We start from the raw sequence: 18071 nt of genomic DNA on the forward strand, positions 1-18071 counted from the left end.
AGAGTGAACAAACCAGGCTGGCTGGTACAGTGGGAGAAAAGACAAGAAAGTGGGGGCCCAATCCCAATTTCCATAAGACATGGTCTCTCTCTCTCTCTCTCTCTGTCTCCGTTTCTCTCAAATTCCATTTCTGCCTGGGAGCATATGAACAAGCAGCAAAGCATTAAGCATGCATCAGCTAAACTGGGATTCAGAAGGACAGCTTTGACCTCTAGGCCCTTGCCCTCCACAGGACTCCAGCTCCAAATGCATTCAGCAGGATTAATACGACGACACAGAAGCTTGCACTTGGGTTTGTCTGACTTTACATCAGAAACTCACAGAAGGCCAGGCGCGGTGGCTCACGCCTGTAATCCTAGCACTCTGGGAGGCCGAGGTGGGCGGATCGTTTGAGCTCAGGGGTTCGAGACCAGCCTGAGCAAGAGCGAGACCCCATCTCTACTAAAAATAGAAAGAAATTATATGGACAGCTAAAAATATATAGAAAAAATTAGCCGGGCATGGTGGTGCATGCCTGTAGTCCCAGCTACTCGGGAGGCTGAGGCAGGAGGATCGCTTGAGCCCAGGAGTTTGAGGTTGCTGTGAGCTAGGCTGACGCCACGGCACTCACTCTAGCCTGGGCAACAGAGTGAGACTCTGTCTCAAAAAAAAAAAAAAAAAAAAAAAAAAAAAAAGAAACTCACAGAAAAAGTAATAGTAATTCAATTCAGCCAAATAAATAAATAAGTAAATAGAGCTTTCTCATCCATGCAAAGTCGCACATGTTGTCCCAGAACTGATAAAGTTTCAGCTACGTACAAAAGAATTATCAGCAAGACAAGGAATTTGTTCTAGGGGCAGTAAATAGTGGGGTGAGGTGTTCACTTCAGCTAATTGGTCTGGGGCCTCCAAATGGACATGACTCCACCATCGGGTGACCAGCGCGGATACATTATAGCCGGGAGCTGTTGCAACCCCAGCTGATGTGAGCAGGAAAGTATTGACTGTGACTTGCCAAGAGATACTGGGCAGTGGCCACCGCTTTCCCTACCCGGGTTGGTCAGTCTCCTTATCTGCACAGTCAGGACAATAAAACTCCAAGAAAAGTTTCTTTGGAGCCCTCAGAGGGCACTTCCACGTGGGAACAACTGCTGCCATCACCTTGACCTTTACTCCTCAGCAGACTCACAGTGGTAAGAAGGGGAGAATTCTGGGGGCCGCTCTAGAGGGGGTTCAGACCTTATTCCCAAGTAAGGTGAAGTTCAACTTCCTCCAGGATATTTCCTGTACTTGACTGATGGGTTCTGCAATGTCCTTCCTAAACATTCCCTAAGAAACACAGACTCTCTACTTCTGAGAAGATCCTAAATTCAACAGATCCAGGGGTGGAATGCCCACCAGTGTCCTGGGTAGGGGTCATCCCACCGTGGATGCTGGTTGAACCCACGTGATGAAGGAACTGACCACTTCAGGTGTCAGATAGCTCATTCTATTCAGGTCCCTGTAAATGCCAGAAGTCCTCTATTTGAAGTTAAATCTATTCCTGATAATGCCCACTTGGATTTAGTTCTGCATCCTCATTCATGGGATGATCCAAGTTCCAGAAGACTGTCAATGTGGACCCCACACCTGAGTCTCCTCTGCTCCTGGCCAAACACCCCCAGTTTACCTCAATGTAACACAATGGTTATGAGCTTCAAATATGGCAGGCCTTGTCTGGAACTCCCCCTTCTCTACCCCTTTATACCCCAGTGCCCTCGGGCAATTACTTAATCTTGCTAATTTGCATTTTCCTCACCTGTATAATGAGAACAGAAATGCCCATCCAGAGATACTGTGGCCAACAGACCCTGAGATGACCCCTATGGCACCTGCCTGCGGGGACTCTTCCTCATTTGCCACCCTGGGAAGCAAGGACAGGAAGCTACATGCACCCTTTGCCCACAAAATGATGGGGAAAAGCTTCTCCTGACACCGAACTGGTGCCATCTAGTGGCCCGTGGTGTCACTCAGCCACCCCACACCAGGAACGTGTCCTTCAAATGAAGTTTTTTGTGAATGGTAGTAGTGTTTCCTTCTGGTCTAGCCCTTGGCAATATCCAAGACAAATTTTCCCATAATTTCAGTATGCCCTTTCTGGAATTCTCTCCCATGACAGGCAGGCATAATGCAAAGAGAGCAAATGGAGTCAGGCCCACCTAGCCCTACACGGAAGGCATCCTCACCAACCTATTGGCGGTAGGACAGCCAGTGTCATCTGCCTTACAAAGTTGTTGTGTGGAATACATGGGGGGAAGCACACACGGCACTCAGTATACAAGCAGATGCTCACCGAATGTTAGTTCCATTCTCCTCTCTTCCTCTTTGTCACGGGCCCGTCTTATCTTCTCCCCGGACTCCAGAGGTAGAAGGAGGCAGCTCTAACAGAGTTGGTCAGTGGTGGAATTTTAGACAAAAAGACAGATATCCAGGCACAAATTGTATCTTACTGCATTGCCAACTCTACAAAGGGACGCTGATCCTAGTCTCATACTCCTCTTTATGTTTTTGGAAGAGCATTTGTCACTGGGTATGTAGAACCAATCAACTCTTTCATACATGTTAATATAATGGAGTGAACATGTTGAAAGGAAATTGAACTAGCGTGTTGAAGAGGAGGCTGGGAAGTGGGTGACTGCACATATAAGATGATGCTCATGGGGCTGAACTTTCGTTCGTTGCTGGGGCACGGGGGTCACTCCTGACCCTATCCAACATTTGGATCCCAGCCGGAAACAGAATTAACCCCAGATGGTTCAAATGAAAAAACCTTAATGAAGGGAGTCCTGGCAGAGGCATAGTGATAGTTAAGGGATCAAACAAACAAGCATGGCTCACCTCCCCTTGGGTAGACGGAGAAAGGAGGCAACGAGGCTACCAGAGCCCAGTGAGATCTAAAATCACAGAGGTGGGGACCGCCCATCCAGAGCTGTCGTCTGGAGAAATGCGATTAGTGCTGGGGGTTCTTTACAGCAAGCCTGGGATTTTTGTCCATAGACGTCTCCCTTGTGTATATCATTAATTCAACAAATATTTATTGAGCACTACATTATGAACAAGGAATTATTCTAGGCACTGGGGACTAAAAAGAGAAGGACTATGTTCTCACAAAGCTTAATTTTTGGAAAAGGAGGTAAAAATAGAAATTTAATAAGAAAACTAATAAAGAAGGTCATTTCATTCAGTGAGATAAGCTGTGAGGACAATAAAACAAGATGATGTGTGAGGGGAGGAGTTTCAGGAGACTGGGTGGCAGGGGTGGTCTAAGGACTCCTGGAAGGGGCCCACAGGCGATGATCAAACTGCAAATCATGTCAGCCATGGATAACTGCAAGGGCAAAGGTATCAAGGCCCAAATACATTAATTGTATCCCTGAAGCAGCAAGGAGCCCGTGTGGCTGGAGCAAAGTCGGTGGGGAGGAAAATGGCAGGAAATGAAGGCTGGTCAGCCTTGCACGCCACGGCAAGGAGACTGGGCTTTATTCTGAGTGAAAAGGGAGGTCTTTCAAGGATTTTAACCTGGGAGGTGCTTTGGAGGGAAGAGGGGAGTGTTTGTTATATAATGTAATTTATATTTTTTAAAGATTACATTTATCCTGCAGTTTTAAAAACTGTATTTTGGAAAACAAAATAGCCCTAGTTGATGAGAGAAAGCTCTTTTTCCAAAGACTGCCAAATCATTCCTGACTAAAGAACAGACACGGCAACTAAATACTAAGTCTGAGTCTGAATTTGGCTCGTGGTCCAAAAAAATTTCTATAAAAGATGTTATTGGGATAATTGGTGGAAGTAAAATATGGTCTGTAGATTAGATAATAGTATTACAGCAAATGTTAAATTTCCTGATTTTGATAACTATGATTATGAAAGGGAATTATCCTGTTCTTAGGAAATACACACTAAACATTTTTTTTTCCTCTCTTTTTTTTTTTTCTGAGATAGGGTCTTGTTCTGTTGCCAAGGCTGGAGTGCAGTGGCCCAATCATAGCTCACAGCAACCTCAAACTCCTGGGTTCTAGTGATCCTCCCGCCTCTCAGCCACCTGAGTAGCTGGGACTACAGGTGCACCACCACCACACCCAGCTAACTTTTTAATTTTTGTAAGATAGGGCCTCACTATGTTGCTCAGGCTGGTCTCAAACTCTTGGCTTCAAGTGATCCTTCTGCCTCGACCTCTGAAAGCGCTAGGATTACAGGCGTGAACCACCATGCCTGTAAACTATTTAGACACAAAGAGGATAATGTCTGCAACTTACTGTCAAATGATTCAGATAAAACTAACAGATATATATATTTAGGTGAATATACATAAATATACACACACAATATGTATGTGTACATATACAGAGAATGAGAAATGTGGCAAAATATTAAAAACTGGTGACTCTAAGTAAAGAGTATACTGGAATTCATTGTATTCTCACAACTTTTCTGTAAGTTTGAAATTATTTCAAAGTATAAAATGTTTTTCATCAAAGTCCATCTTCCCTGGGGAAAAAAAAAAAGTTTTTATATTTATTTATTTATTAATTTATTTTGAGACAGAATCTCACTCTGTCACCCTGGCTAAAGTGCCGGGGTGTCAGGCTAGCTCACAGCAACCTCACACTCCTGAGCTCAAGAAAATTCTACTGCCTCAGCCTCCCAAGCAGCTGGGACTACAGGAATGCGCCACCATGCCCGGCTAACTTTTTCTATATATTTTTAGCTGTCCAGCTAATTTCTTTCTATTTTTAGTAGAGACGGAGGTCTCACTCTTGCTCAGGCTGGTCTCGAACTCCCAAGCTCAAACAATCCACCCACCTCGGTCCCCCAGAGTGCTAGGATTACAGGCGTGAGCCACCGTGCCCGGCCCCTGCTTATGTTATAGCTAATTGCTACAAAACACATATAAAGCTTTTGTAGTAATTTAAAATTTTGAAATGAATAAACTGCTCTAGCTGCTTTGGATGAATTGTAGGGGGAATTAGGAGGGAAGTATTAATATGTTGACCAGTTGATCAGCAAGATGCTTTATTGGCATCTATTCTCCAAGTCTAAGTGTAAGCCAGAGTCTCGCTGGAAATGAAGCTTCTCCTTCATGGGAACTACACAGATGGCCAAAGATCTTATGGCTGGGAGCACAGACTGGGTATCCTAAAGATCTTGATATTCTCTAGAGCCTTTTGTTACCCAACATAGGAGGGTAGAGATTTGCGTGGGTCCCAGGGGGTGACAAGTAGAGGGAGAGTCGGAGGGCTGCTATGGAGCAGCCTGAAGGCAAGACATCAATTCTCTATGAAATTATACAAGGACCCTGCCAAGAAAATCACATACACACCCCCAACACCAGTTAGTGGCAAGACGAAAAAGAAAATGTCCTTTTAAATTTGACCTTAAAAAATTCACCTCCTGAAAATTATGCATAATAAGTAGAGCTATAATAATAAAAGCAAACTTTGCATCCTGGGGAATTAAAATGTCTCAGGAAAACCAAAAGGATGGGATCCCTTAGGAAAGCCCAGTGAAGAAAAATAATGCTAGATATTCCTCCAGCTCTGGGAAGTAAGGGAAAGACAGGCCTGGCAATGGAAAGGAGAGGCAGCCACACACCGTCTGGAGAAGCAAACAAAGGGACTGCAGACCCGGAGTAAAGGATTACATTTTCCTTATTGTTGCAAAAAGAATTCCCTTTTCCTGGCTACTAAGGCCAATTTCTCAGTGAAGCTCAAAGCAGCATTGTATGGGAGGCTGAGCAAAGTAAATTCCTGCCCAGGGATTAAGACTTTCCTCCCCGGCTCTCCTGGAGGCCCAGGAGCCAACCCTCTAAAGAGTGTTATACAAGGGGCAGGGGAGGTGGATGATAATGCTACAAGGCAGAGCATTGAATATTCACTCATCTGAAAGTCCCCAAAGACATTCCTTTCTAAAAAGATGGTCAAATTCATTCACACTGGCCGATTGATTTACTATGCCAGGCTGACAAACTCTTTCCTAAGAATTTATGGCCTCAACTAAAAGTAGTTGTTTGGACAAACTGTCAAACTCCTGCAGGGCCCACTTGACATCTGTCTTTGTCAGGGCAGAGAGGAGAACTGGCTACTTTGAAAAGGCTAAGGGTTTGCCGTTTCCTGCTGTTCTGGGAGATCTACATAGTAAGTGAAGCCCCAGAGGTCGCCATTAAGGAGAACCAAAGAGGCCCTGTGCAGTGTCAGGAGGGTTGTACTTCAATACACCCAGCGCTTGCTATTCCATTCCCACCGTCTTCACCCTTGCCAAGCTCTTACTACCTCATGCCTGGATTTCTGTGGTGGCTTTTCTAGTGCTCAGCTGGAACCCAGACAATCCGGACACACCAAGGGCAGGTTCCCCAGGACACCGCACCTGGGGCCAAGACCTATGTGCTTTACTCACTGTGGGGTTTTTTTTTTTTTTTTGCTTTTGCTTATTCTCTGCTCTGTGGTGTAAAGACATTGAAAGGTAAACAAATAATTGAAAGATGAAAAATTCTTTTTTACAAAGTCCAATATAAAAAATGCCGATATCGGGCCAGGCACGGTGGCTCACATCTGTAATCCTAGCAATCTGGGAGGCCGAGGCGGGAGGATAGCTCGAGGTCAGGAGTTCAAGACCAGCCTGAGTAAGAGCGAGACTCCGTCTCTACTAAAAATAAAAAGAAATTAGCTGGACAACTAAAAATATATAGAAAAAATTAGTCGGGCATGGTGGTGCCTGCCTGTAATCCCAGCTACTCGGGAGGCTGAGGCGGGAGGATCGCTTGAGCCCCGGAGTTTAAGGTTGCTGTGAGCTAAGCTGACACCACGGCACTCTAGCCCGGGCAACAGAGTGAGACTCTATCTCCAAAACAAAAAATAAAATAAAATAAAAATGCTTATATCTTCTACAATATTTATCTTAGAAAAGAAAAAATGCTGACACCATAATAGAATTAGAAAAAAAATCACTTTTTCAACACCTGCTGAAATAATGGATCTAGGCAATGAACTTCAGTAGCTACTAATGCCATCAGATGAAAAGCTGATGTGGGACTTGAAAATAAAGGGATCATGCTGCCAAGTCCAGAACTCACTTGCCCATTTTAATATCAGTATAAATGAGGCAATCAGGTGACATTATGTACATCCTTGTTGAACTAAAGGAAAAGCCTGAGGCAAAATTAATGTAAGTGGAGAGTTTATTTGCCCCAAGTTTGAGGGCTACAACCCAGGTGCAAAGATTCAAGTTGTCCTGAATATACTCTCCAGTTAGCAGAAGTGACAAGTGGGTTTTTTGCTTTTGTTTTTGTTTTTGAGGTGAAGAGGAGTTTTATTAATTTGCTGGCAAATGAGGAGGATGGAGACTCACAAGTGGGTTTTTAAAGGAAGAAAGAATAGGCAGTTCATAAATTGTATACCAAGAATTTACATTAAAATAACATAAGCTATTGATTGGCTCCACATTGTTCTTTGTACCCAAATTCCAGGGCAGAGAAGATAATAGGTGAGGCAGCTCATCAGGAAACTACAGAGAAGACAGAATAAATGGTCTTTAAACACTTGCCCCCCAGGCATGGGTGGGGAAGGGGGACAAGACTGAAGTCCCTGACTCATCTTTCTCTGGGCCTTCATACTTCATACAGCTCAGACTGCTCTGAATGTTTTTCTTTTCTCATCCCGGCAGGATGCAATAGGAAATACACAGTGCCACCTTTGATGTTTTTTTTTTTTTTTGCCAAAAAAAATTAAACTGAATCTGATCAAGCTTCAAGATACATTTCCAGGAAACTTGAAGGATAGAGGAAAAGATTGAATGACGTTGTAAGGACGCAATTAGCCAAATCCTGAAATGTGTGAATTGTGCATGACAAATGATCTAATCTCTTCCACAAATATTGGCATGGGGGGGGGCGGGTAGGAAGGTTACAAGCAGAGTATGAGGAGAAACAGTTATAGATTTAAAATGAGTTAACAGACCTATCTAACAAATTTGATGTTTGGATCTTACCTGGATCCTAATTTGAACAAACTATAAGGGCATTTTTGAGACTGAGAAAATTGATCACAAACTAGGATATGAGCTATATTAAGGCATTGTTCTCGGTATTATTATTGTTTTAGGTATGATAATGCTATAGTATTTATGGAAGAAGGAGGAAGAGAAGGGGGAGGAGAAAAGTGAAGGAGGAAGAGGGAAGAGGAAGGCAGGGAAGAAGGAGAAGGAAGAGAAGGAAACCTTATCCATTAGAGATACATATTGAAGTCCTTACAAATGAAAGGATATATTTAAGATTTGCTTTAAAATACTTACACAAAAAAGGGGGGATGGAGGGGATGGGGGCAGGGAAGGTGGTGGGAGCTGGGTAGGGAGGAAGGAATAGAAGAAACAAAAAGACAAAATGTTGACTACCGTGCAGTTTAGTATGGGCACCTATAGGTTCATTCAATTATTCTCCCTCTACTTTTGTGTGTTTCAAAATTTTATAAGTTAAAATTTTTTAGAAAGTTTTGGCCGGGCGCGGTGGCTCACGCCTGTAATCCTAGCACTCTGGGAGGCCGAGGCGGGTGGATCGCTCAAGGTCAGGAGTTCGAGACCAGCCTGAGCGAGACCCCGTCTCTACTAAAAATAGAAAGACATTATATGGACAACTAAAAATCTATATAGAAAAAATTAGCCGGGCATGGTGGCGCATGCCTGTAGTCCCAGCTACTCGGGAGGCTGAGGCAGTAGGATCGCTTAAGCCGAGGAGTCTGAGGTTGCTGTGAGCTAAGCTGACGCCACGGCACTCACTCTAGCCTGGGCAACAAAGTGAGACTCTGTCTCAACAAAAAAAAAAAAAAAAAAGAAAGAAAGTTTTATACGCCCACACAGAATGCTCCTTATTCCCCTATAGGCTCAGCGTACTGCACCACCTGGTGCTCAAGCCAACAATCTAGGAGCCATCCCTGATTACTGTCTTTCCCTCACATCTTCTATCCAATCCACTAGCAAGTTCCATTGGCTCTACCTCCAAGAGATCCCCTGAATCTGTCTCCTTGTCACCATCTCCACTGTGACCAGCCTGGTCAAAGCTATCACTACGTTGTGCAAGAACCTTGTCATACTTCTCCGATTCCCCTCTGGCCCCTCCACAGCCCGCTCTCTGCAGTCAGGGGCACTTGTTTAAAGTGTAAATCTCATCATGTCCCTTTCCTGCCTAAAGCCATTCAACGGTTTTCCACGCAGATTAAAATAAATTCCAAGGGTCTCCTTAAGCCTACATACTCTAAAGAGCCCTACATGAAGTCCTAGCCTACCTCCTTTTTCTCTGAGGGTGGCCTCTGAGAGGATTAGGGTTCTCCTGCTGTCACTCAGAGGGCCTGATTTTGCTCTCAACAGTGGTGTCATCTGAGGTTGGCAGGAAAGGTCCTCTTCTGGCCCATCCTTGAACCCTGCCTCCTCAAAAACACCTCCTCAACTGCTTATGAAGGAAATTCTTATAGCAAATTTCCTTTTTCTTTCCCTTTCCATCTAATTTGCTTTTCCTTTCCATCCAGTACAAAATGCCTCTGGGAGGCATCATCCATCAAGCTAGTTTTGCTTTGCTCTAAGAGAGGCAAGAATAGACATGTTACCAGTTCAATGAGGAGACTCTGGCAGCCTCGTCGGGGAGAAGAGATGCAGAAAGGGGAGGCCAAGTTACACAGCTACCAACGTGTACAACTTATAATCACGAAATCCTGTTACTTTTCCTAAAATCTTTTGAATTCATCCATCATTCTTCATTCTCTTTGCAAAAAAAAAAAAAAAAAAAAAAGTTGAACTGAATCTTACCAGTCAGGCACCACCCTCTTTTGCAGCCTCTGGTCTTATCCCTGTGGCATCCAATTGCCTCTAGGCAGAGTGATCCTTTCAAAAGTGAATCTGGGTGGGGTGTGGTCGCCTGTAATCCTAGCACTCTGGGAGGCCAAGGCTGGTGGATCATTTGAGCTCAGGAGTTCGAGACCAGCCTGAGCAAGAGCGAGACCCCCATCTCTACTAAAAATAGAAAGAAATTAGCTGGACAACTAAAAATATGTAGAAAACATTAGCCAGGCACGGTGGTGCCTGCCTGTAGTCCCACCTACTTGGGAGGCTGAGGCAGGAGGATTGCTTGAGCCCAGGAGTTTGAGGTTGCTGTGAGCTGGGCTGACACCCCAGCACTCTAGCCTGGGCAACAGAGTGAGACTCTGTCTCAAAAAAAAAAAAAAAAAAAGTGAATCTGATCAAGCCACCACCACTCCCACCCTCATCCCTCAAGGGCTCAAATCCTTTCTAAAGTCTCTCATTAACCTTAGAAGAAATTTAAAACTAGTTAAAACTTCTTCTTCTTTTTTTTTTTTTTTGTTATCCCTGAAGGTCAGGTTCACCTCTCACCCTTATCTGTCCCCACAGGTACCCAAAAGGAATCTGAACACCTTCAGTTCCCATAATGGAACTTTCCTGCAGGCAAGAATAATCATTCCCCCCCCCTTATAGCTGTGGTCAGCTAACTCCTTTTGGTCATTCCTGGCCCAGCTGCTATGCACCTTCTTAAGGAGGTTTTTCTACCCTAAGGTTAGGAGGAGTTTCCCCTTTAAGTGCCTCTAATATGGTCCTCAATGTTCATGCCCACTTTAGCAGTTTCATACTTGTATTCTAATTGGCTGTTTACCCCCTAGTCCGCTATCCCTCCATCCCTACCCTCACCCCAAGACTATAGGCTCCCTGAGTTTAGGGACTCTCCTAGTGCCTGTTATAGCTCCTCAGCTAGCACAACGGAAAACATAAATAAGTGTTCAATAAATATTCATTGAGTAGATGAATGAACAAATAAACTGATTGCTAAAGATTAATTCTATTAGTAGCTCAATGTTGTGTTAATAATTAATATAATAAATATTATAAACAGTAAGTACAAGATTAAAATAAAGAATAAATGGATTGAAGGGAATATTATATATATATATACATATAATTCATTTAAATGGTTCATTTAAATTTTATAGGAAAATCACTGAGGCTCCAAAAGATGAACCATTCACTCTAAAGTAAATAATTCCACAAGGCTTAAATTGCTTCTAGCCTAATCCAGTACAGGCTGACATAGAATCGAATGTGGTGCCATGACTATTTTTTAACCATGGGCTCCATCTCTCCCTAAAATCAGGGAGAATATTGTAACAATGGAAGAGAGGCTTAGCATAACTAGCTCCATTTTGCTTCTGACCCCCTGCGGTAATATCCTTTAGGTTAAAAGTTTCTGCTTAGCTCTGCATATAGTCCACAAGAAAGGTGACTACCATCACTTTTCCAAAACTAACTCCTGGGGAAATAAGAAAAATATACACACAAGTAATGATGCTATGTTAAAGATTTTTAGGAACATCCTGACCTTCATGCTCCGAAGTTAATGGACCAAGAGCAAAGAAGTTTCATAACCTCCTCAGACCCTCACTGATGCCCAGATGTCTGCGGTCCTCTGTTACCTCTTGCAAACCAACCCTCCCCGTTCCCCTTCCCTTAAGATAAAAAGGAGCCTATCTTCAGGTAGTATATGGTGGGAGAAAAAAGATAGAAAGGAGCCTAAAGCTCATATTAACTTAAGACGATGCTTAGGATATTAGTCTGCCATCTCCTCAATTTGCTGGCTCTCCAAATAGAAGTTGCTTTCCTTACCCCAACACCTTGTCTCTCAACTTATTGGCTATCCTGCATTGGTTACAATATGATTGGAGTGTGTAGGGAAGGAGAAAGAAGGGATAAGAAATGAGGAAGGCAAAGGCCAAATCACAGAGAGCTCTTAAGTCATCCCCAGGTATCTGAAACTGGAGCCAAAAAAAAAAAAAAAAATGGAACCTCCAAAATGACATGAGCATTTTGGCAGCCATTTTAGAAAAATGATTCTGTCAGGAATGTGGAGGTTACGGTAAAGTGTAGAGGCCGGTTGCGGTGGCTCACGCCTAATACTAGCACTCTGGGAGGCTGAAGCAGGAGGATCGCTTGAGCTCAGGAGTTCAAGATCAGCCTGAGCAAAAGCAGAGACCCCTGTCTCTACTAAAAATAGAAAGAAATTAGCCAGACAACTAAAAATGGAAAAAAATTAGCCAAGTGTGGTGGCGCACGCCTGTATTGCCAGCTACTCGGGAGGCTGAGGCAGCAGGATAGCCTGAGCCCTGGAGTTTGAGGTTGCTTTGAGCTAGGCTGATGCCATGGCACTCTAGCCCAGGTGACAGAGCAAGACTTTGTCTCAAAAAAGAAAAAAAAAGTGTAGATGTAGCAATAATCCAGATTTTGTTAAATAATTGTGTGTGCAAAGAGAAGAGGAGGGGGGAAAGTGTCTCCCAGTTTTCTGGAGTACAGGGAAAGAACTTAGGTATAAGGGGAAGCCACCAACCAAGGAAGGGAGAAAGGCAGGATTGCTTAGTGATGACAAGCTTGGTCACCTGGGGCTGTCACTTCCAGTTGTGGGACCTTGAGGGAAGTTCCTTAATTTAAATAGTATCACTTTTAACAGTTATCCTAAGGATTAATTGAGGAAATATATATAAAAATACCGAAAATAGTGCCAGGAACTTGTAAGCTCTTATAAGCACTTTCTGTTATTATTACCATGCAATATAAAAGAGGAATCTGGGGGAGAAGATTAAGAATTCTGTTTAGGAGCATATTAGGTTTCAAATATTCCCCTCAGAGACCTCCCAGGAAAGATGTCCAGGGAGTAGTTTGATGTTTGGGTCTAGCTCAGAGGGAAGATGTGGGGTGGGGACATTAACTTGGGAGTTCTCAGCGTGGAGTCACAGGCATGTGAGGGATGGGAATTACTGATGAAAGACCATGGAATCAATCCAGCATTTAGCAACGGAGACAAGTAGAGGAGAGGGACTCGGGACAGAGGTCTGTGGAACTCAGGTGCATTGTCTAGAGTCCATTCACGTGGAGTTTGAGCAGCCTACAGTGATGGCACATTGAAAGAGAATACCTAACGCTAAGTGCTGAGACCACCGCTGACCGTGGGGGAGCAGATGAAATGAGTGAAGAAGAAACAGAAGAGAATGGCAAAGGGTTTTCTCTACCAGATGAAGATCTAAAAATGGCAGTGGGAAACAAGGAGGATATTGAACAGAACCTTCACCTTCAATTGATAGGGTGAAATTCTCATCCTGAGCATTTCCTGATTAACATAATTACATACCATCCCCTCATCTTTTCAACTGCCCCTTTACAAACCACTTTCAAGGGTTTCTGATCACATAATCAAACCTAACGAATGTTGTCGATTAAATAAAATGTCTCCTTCATATCTAATACTGTGTGGCCCTCTCCTAGAAGTACAAGCCTGCTTTTAATTTTTTAACTGACTGATATTTAACACCCATAACTTTATTTTTGGATTAAAAAAGAGAATTTTGAGACAGTCTCTAAGGAGGCGTCGTTTCCAGACGTTCTTAAAACTATTCCACACTCCCTTTCTCCTCCGCCCTCCTCCCTTCCTCAGATCTCGTTTCTTGGGCTGGAATTCTCGCGAGAGATCGAGTTCTCATGAATTCTCCCAGAAGCCACCGCTCTTCCTCTTCCCCTCAAGCGGCCTGAGGTGAGTGTGTCTCTTCGTCGTTGCTCCGAGCGCTCAATCGTCGGTTCATCGCCGCCATCGTGGCCTGAAGGGCTCCGATCTCTAGGTCCCCGGGAGGAGAACTCCCAGGGCTACTGATTCCGCGCTAGAGGCGGTGTTTTCTTGAGTAGGGGGATGTGGCGGACGCCCGATTTCGTGCCGCGGCCGGCAGGCCTCTACGGCCCTCAGAGCGACGCGATGGGCGGGAGTGGGGACAGCAGGGCTCCTCCTCTGGCGGGGGCACGGTCGGCCTGTGGTCGTGCTGACTCCGACTCCGGAGGTCCAGCGTCTCGCGGTGAGTGGTAGTCGAGTACGCGGCGCGTTTGTGGCCGCAACGGGAAAAAGTTTCGGGGGGAATAAAATAAAAACGGATCGAGGCTTTACTCATTTCAACAAAAGTGCTGCATATTCGATGCTGCTTAACGTGGGTAATAGCGCAGAAGTCTGTCGTGTGGGAAGACTCATTGCTTGGGAAGTGCGTGAGTAAAGCGGGTTTCTCTAGGGAAGGAGCGTGTGTAGAGGGTTGTAGCTGAGTTTCCTTTGCTAATGCGTCGTCGTTTTACGCCTGGAGGATCTGGGGTTGGATTGAAACAGGTTGTTTACTTCCTTCCAGAGGGAAGAGAGGGCTGAAGATGTGCTGCTAGTTTTGTGTAAGCACTATCGTAGTACTCGTAGGTGCAAAGGGAAAGAAAGCACTCGGTGGGGGAAAGGATGGCTGCGATGATGGCATTTCTTAGGACACCTTTGGATTAATAATGAAAACAACTACTCTCTGAGCAGCTGTGGGTGGCATTCTTAATTTAAACTGTATTGGTTATTATACATATGCATTATTGACATAATTATGCTGTGCTCCCTCCATTCCAGGTGATCTGTGAAAATGGTTCGCTATTCACTTGACCCAGAAAACCCCACAAAATGTAAGTGAACAGGAGATAAATATGTATTTCCTATTTGGGGGTAGGCATAATAAAATGCCCAAAATTAACCAAAACGTTCTTATTTTCTAGCATGCAAGTCAAGGGGTTCAAATCTTCGTGTTCACTTCAAGGTGTGTGAATCATAGTTATGATCTAAATGACTCTGCATGTTAAGTATTTATTATCTTACCATTCTACAAAGCTAGCTGCAGTGATGTCTTTCTTAGGACACCTTTGGATTTACCATGAAAATTAATGAACTCTGAGCAGCTACCTCTTATTTAGACACTGATTGTCAGTATAATGAGCTCTTTGGTTTAGGATTTGTGGAATTGAGTGAAACTACCAGAGAACTATTTGAGAACCTATTTGTGCAGGTCAATATGGGACACAAAATTTTAATTACAAGATGATGAAATTTCACCATTTTAGAGAATAGAGGTGTAGGATTAATCTTTTTGAGCCTCAAATGAAGTCTCCCTGGCTCCTAGATTAAATTACCTCATCTCAAATATAGAAAGGGCACAGTGGCTCATGCCTGTAATCCCAGCACTTTGGGAGGTTAGGTGGGAGGATCTCTTGAGGCTGAGTTTAAGACCAGCCTGGGTGGTATGGTGAGACGCTTGTCTCTATAAAAAACAATAGAAAGGGGGTTTTAACTGACGGGCATTTTGAAGATCTGAAAACTTAATGTTTATTTTTTAAATAATAATACTTTGGCATGGCTAACCAGCATTTTTTATTGTTCATACTTAGAACACTCGTGAAACTGCTCAGGCCATCAAGGGTATGCATATACGAAAAGCCACCAAGTATCTGAAAGATGTCACTTTAAAGAAACAATGTGTACCATTCCGACGTTACAATGGTGGAGTTGGTAGGTGTGCCCAGGTGAGACCTTTTAATTGCCATTTGAAAAGACAGATTGTATGGAGAAGTGGTTGGTACGATAAGAATGGCTAAGATCTGCCTTTATTAGATTTTTTCTGGTTGCTGCGATGACAGCCTGAGGACACTTTTGGATTAACCATGAAAGACCTTGATGTTGGATAAAATACATTGATCTTTGGTCTAATGTTAATTTAAGTCAGGGAAAATAATTACCTCCCTTCTATTTCAGGCCAAACAGTGGGGCTGGACACAGGGTCGGTGGCCCAAAAAGAGTGCTGAATTTTTGCTGCACATGCTTAAAAATGCAGAGAGTAATGCTGAACTTAAGGTACCCAAACCATTAACATCCTTATATACATAACTTGGATGGTTAATCAATGTTGCTGTTGTTCAGATATATATCCTTGATTGTCTTGATGTCTTTCAAACTCTCACTAGAAAATTTTTTTTTATGTTTCTTGTTGGAGTATCCACAGAACAAAATTTTGTCTGCAGATTCCTAGAAGTATGGTCTATAGTCTGTTTAACCCTAAGGCTTAGTGTTTCCCTTATCCCTAGAGCTTTAAAATTTTTTTTTCTCCTTTTATCCCAAGGGTTTGTAGCCTTCTTGGGCTGTGCAGCTTTTTGGTTGTATGGTTACTTAGGAAAATGATTGCTTTAGCAGTGGTTAATGTGGTTTGTTACCTATATTCCTAGTGGAGAGATGTTACATTTCGGATATAACTTAAAACAATGATGTAATTAACAAAACAGGTGCTTCTCCATTTGGAGTGTTAGCAATTATTTTTGCATTTGAAGATCTGGGCCAGAACCAGAATTAGTAGTTTATGTCTGTCTGGCTCCAAACCTCTGCCTTCTAAGCCATGCTGCCATAATCTGTTGATCATCAGAATTCATTCCAAACTCCAGCCTGGAGTTTGGCTCTACTTTACTAATGCTTCACTCCTCTTTAATGACCTTCAGGAAGCCCACTCATAAACAACATGATTTAGCGCACTGAGTTTGGTGGTGACTTAAGACACTTAAAGGTGAAAGCAGACAACTGCTTGAACAAATAAGCTGTTCTAAGGATTGCCTTCCAAAAATGATTCATTAGGACAAGGTGTTAGGAATTAGTATTTACCAGTGGTAGTTTGTGGTGTTAAGATAATTGAAGGTGTTACTTGATTTTGTTCTCCCTCCTCTCTTACCAGGGTTTGGATGTAGATTCTCTGGTCATTGAGCATATCCAGGTGAACAAAGCACCCAAGATGCGTCGCCGAACTTACAGAGCTCATGGTCGGATTAATCCATACATGAGCTCCCCCTGCCACATCGAGATGATCCTCACTGAAAAGGAACAAATTGTTCCAAAACCGGAAGAGGAGGTTGCACAGAAGAAAAAGGTAAATTAGTAGTTGCTTGGTTTTGTTTGTGTGTATTAGAAAGATTTGTGGTTGCTATGATGACTATCTTAGGACACCTTTGGAATAACCATGAAAGGAAACTATTCTGAGCAACCTGGCCCCACCTAGATGTACATAGCCATTTCAAACATGTCTTCTCTTCCTACCAAATGAGTTTAGCTTCCACTTTTATCATTTAAGTATTTATTTTCTGTCCTTGTTCTGTCTTAGTCCTTTACAACTGGGCTTCCTGCGCCCAGTCTTCCACATAAACTCAAGTCTCTGAGATATAGTGTGAGTTTTTCCAAGACACTTAATCTTTTTATTTTTGTTTTTCCCCAGATATCCCAGAAGAAACTGAAGAAACAAAAACTTATGGCACGGGAATAGATGCAACATAAAATAAATGCAAATAACAGTAAAAGGATGTTGATTGTCTTTATTAGCAAACCTATTTCACTTGTCTTCACAAGATGGATCAAATGAGTTTTCTCAGAGGCACAGATTACTTTGCCATTAAAACACATTTCCTTTTCCCAAGGAGGAACTTCACAAAATTTTTTTTTTAATTGCAGAATAATCCCATGTATTGCAATATGGGTTGAGCATCCCTAATCTGTAATGCTCCAATTAGAGTCCTGTCTGTGCTTAAAAAGTTCCAGATTCTGGAGTTTCTTGGATTAGCAATGCTCAGACTGTCAGTTTATCAATTGGTGACCTGAAGGGTTTTGTGGGGTTCGGTTTTTACTGTTAGAAACAAAAGCAAAACCTGGGAGCCTTTGTGTAAATGTTTTCATTTTTCTTTGGTATATATTCCAGTGAAATTGCTAGATCATATGGTAGTTTCAGTAAACGTGGGGAACTGCCAGATGTTACCAAAGAGGTTGCATAATTTGTTTCCACCTGCAGTGTATGAGGGCTCCAATTTCTACACGACCTTTGCAACGCTTTCCAATTTCCATCTACAGGGTGTCCCAAAAGCCCCCATACATAAGTGATCGGGGAAGTTATAGTTAAATGTACCTTTACAAAATATTCACAACAATTTTTTTCTTTGGAGACTTATGGGACACCCTGTGTATGTCTATAGCTTTTCAGCACTGATGTTTACGATTGACTTTAGTTTCTGCTGTTGAATTTATTTATAACGGAGCGAGTATCTTAACCACAACTGCATCTGAGAACAGTCTAGCTACAGTGCCAGCGGTGTGAGTTTCCCTGCGGGTGGTGAGCCTTGGGCACAGCCCTCATGCTTAAGAATGTTAAGCTCTG

The 18071-nt window shown here is 43.1% G+C and overlaps 1 protein-coding gene and 3 non-coding genes across 7 annotated transcripts; all 4 read left to right on the forward strand.

The window, feature by feature from the left end:
* Window positions 1–13566: 13566 nt before the first annotated feature.
* Window positions 13567–17224, forward strand: RPL17 (ribosomal protein L17). Of its 4 annotated transcripts, none has more exons than XM_069468001.1 (7): window positions 13567–13585; window positions 14471–14523; window positions 14614–14654; window positions 15280–15414; window positions 15644–15742; window positions 16608–16799; window positions 17142–17224. In XM_069468001.1, the coding sequence occupies exons 2-7, from the start codon at window positions 14484–14486 to the stop codon at window positions 17187–17189; spliced, it is 555 nt and encodes a 184-aa protein (XP_069324102.1). In that variant the 5' UTR covers window positions 13567–13585; window positions 14471–14483; the 3' UTR covers window positions 17190–17224. The 4 variants fall into 4 exon arrangements, with proteins under 4 accessions (XP_069324102.1, XP_069324103.1, XP_069324104.1 ...); XM_069468002.1 differs by lacking the exon at window positions 13567–13585 and adding an exon at window positions 13763–13898; XM_069468003.1 differs by lacking the exon at window positions 13567–13585 and adding an exon at window positions 13997–14078.
* On the forward strand, window positions 14319–14384 carry LOC138383544 (small nucleolar RNA SNORD58). Its single transcript, XR_011233610.1, has one exon. It is a non-coding gene; the product is annotated as a small nucleolar RNA SNORD58 (small nucleolar RNA).
* On the forward strand, window positions 14730–14794 carry LOC138383542 (small nucleolar RNA SNORD58). The gene has a single exon (XR_011233608.1). It is a non-coding gene; the product is annotated as a small nucleolar RNA SNORD58 (small nucleolar RNA).
* On the forward strand, window positions 16851–16914 carry LOC138383543 (small nucleolar RNA SNORD58). Its single transcript, XR_011233609.1, has one exon. It is a non-coding gene; the product is annotated as a small nucleolar RNA SNORD58 (small nucleolar RNA).
* Window positions 17225–18071: the final 847 nt, after the last annotated feature.

The sequence above is a fragment of the Eulemur rufifrons genome, chromosome 5, assembly GCF_041146395.1.
Source record: "Eulemur rufifrons isolate Redbay chromosome 5, OSU_ERuf_1, whole genome shotgun sequence".
NCBI classification, from domain to species: domain Eukaryota; kingdom Metazoa; phylum Chordata; class Mammalia; order Primates; family Lemuridae; genus Eulemur; species Eulemur rufifrons.

Excerpts from the sequence above, each read along its gene's own strand:
- RPL17 (XM_069468001.1), top strand. The coding sequence starts at position 14,484 with ATGGTTCGCTATTCACTTGACCCAGAAAACCCCACAAAAT. Across the intron at positions 15,415-15,643 it reads GAGTTGGTAGGTGTGCCCAG|GCCAAACAGTGGGGCTGGAC; the intron begins GTGAGACCTTTT and ends CTTCTATTTCAG. Across the intron at positions 16,800-17,141 it reads AGGTTGCACAGAAGAAAAAG|ATATCCCAGAAGAAACTGAA; the intron begins GTAAATTAGTAG and ends GTTTTTCCCCAG.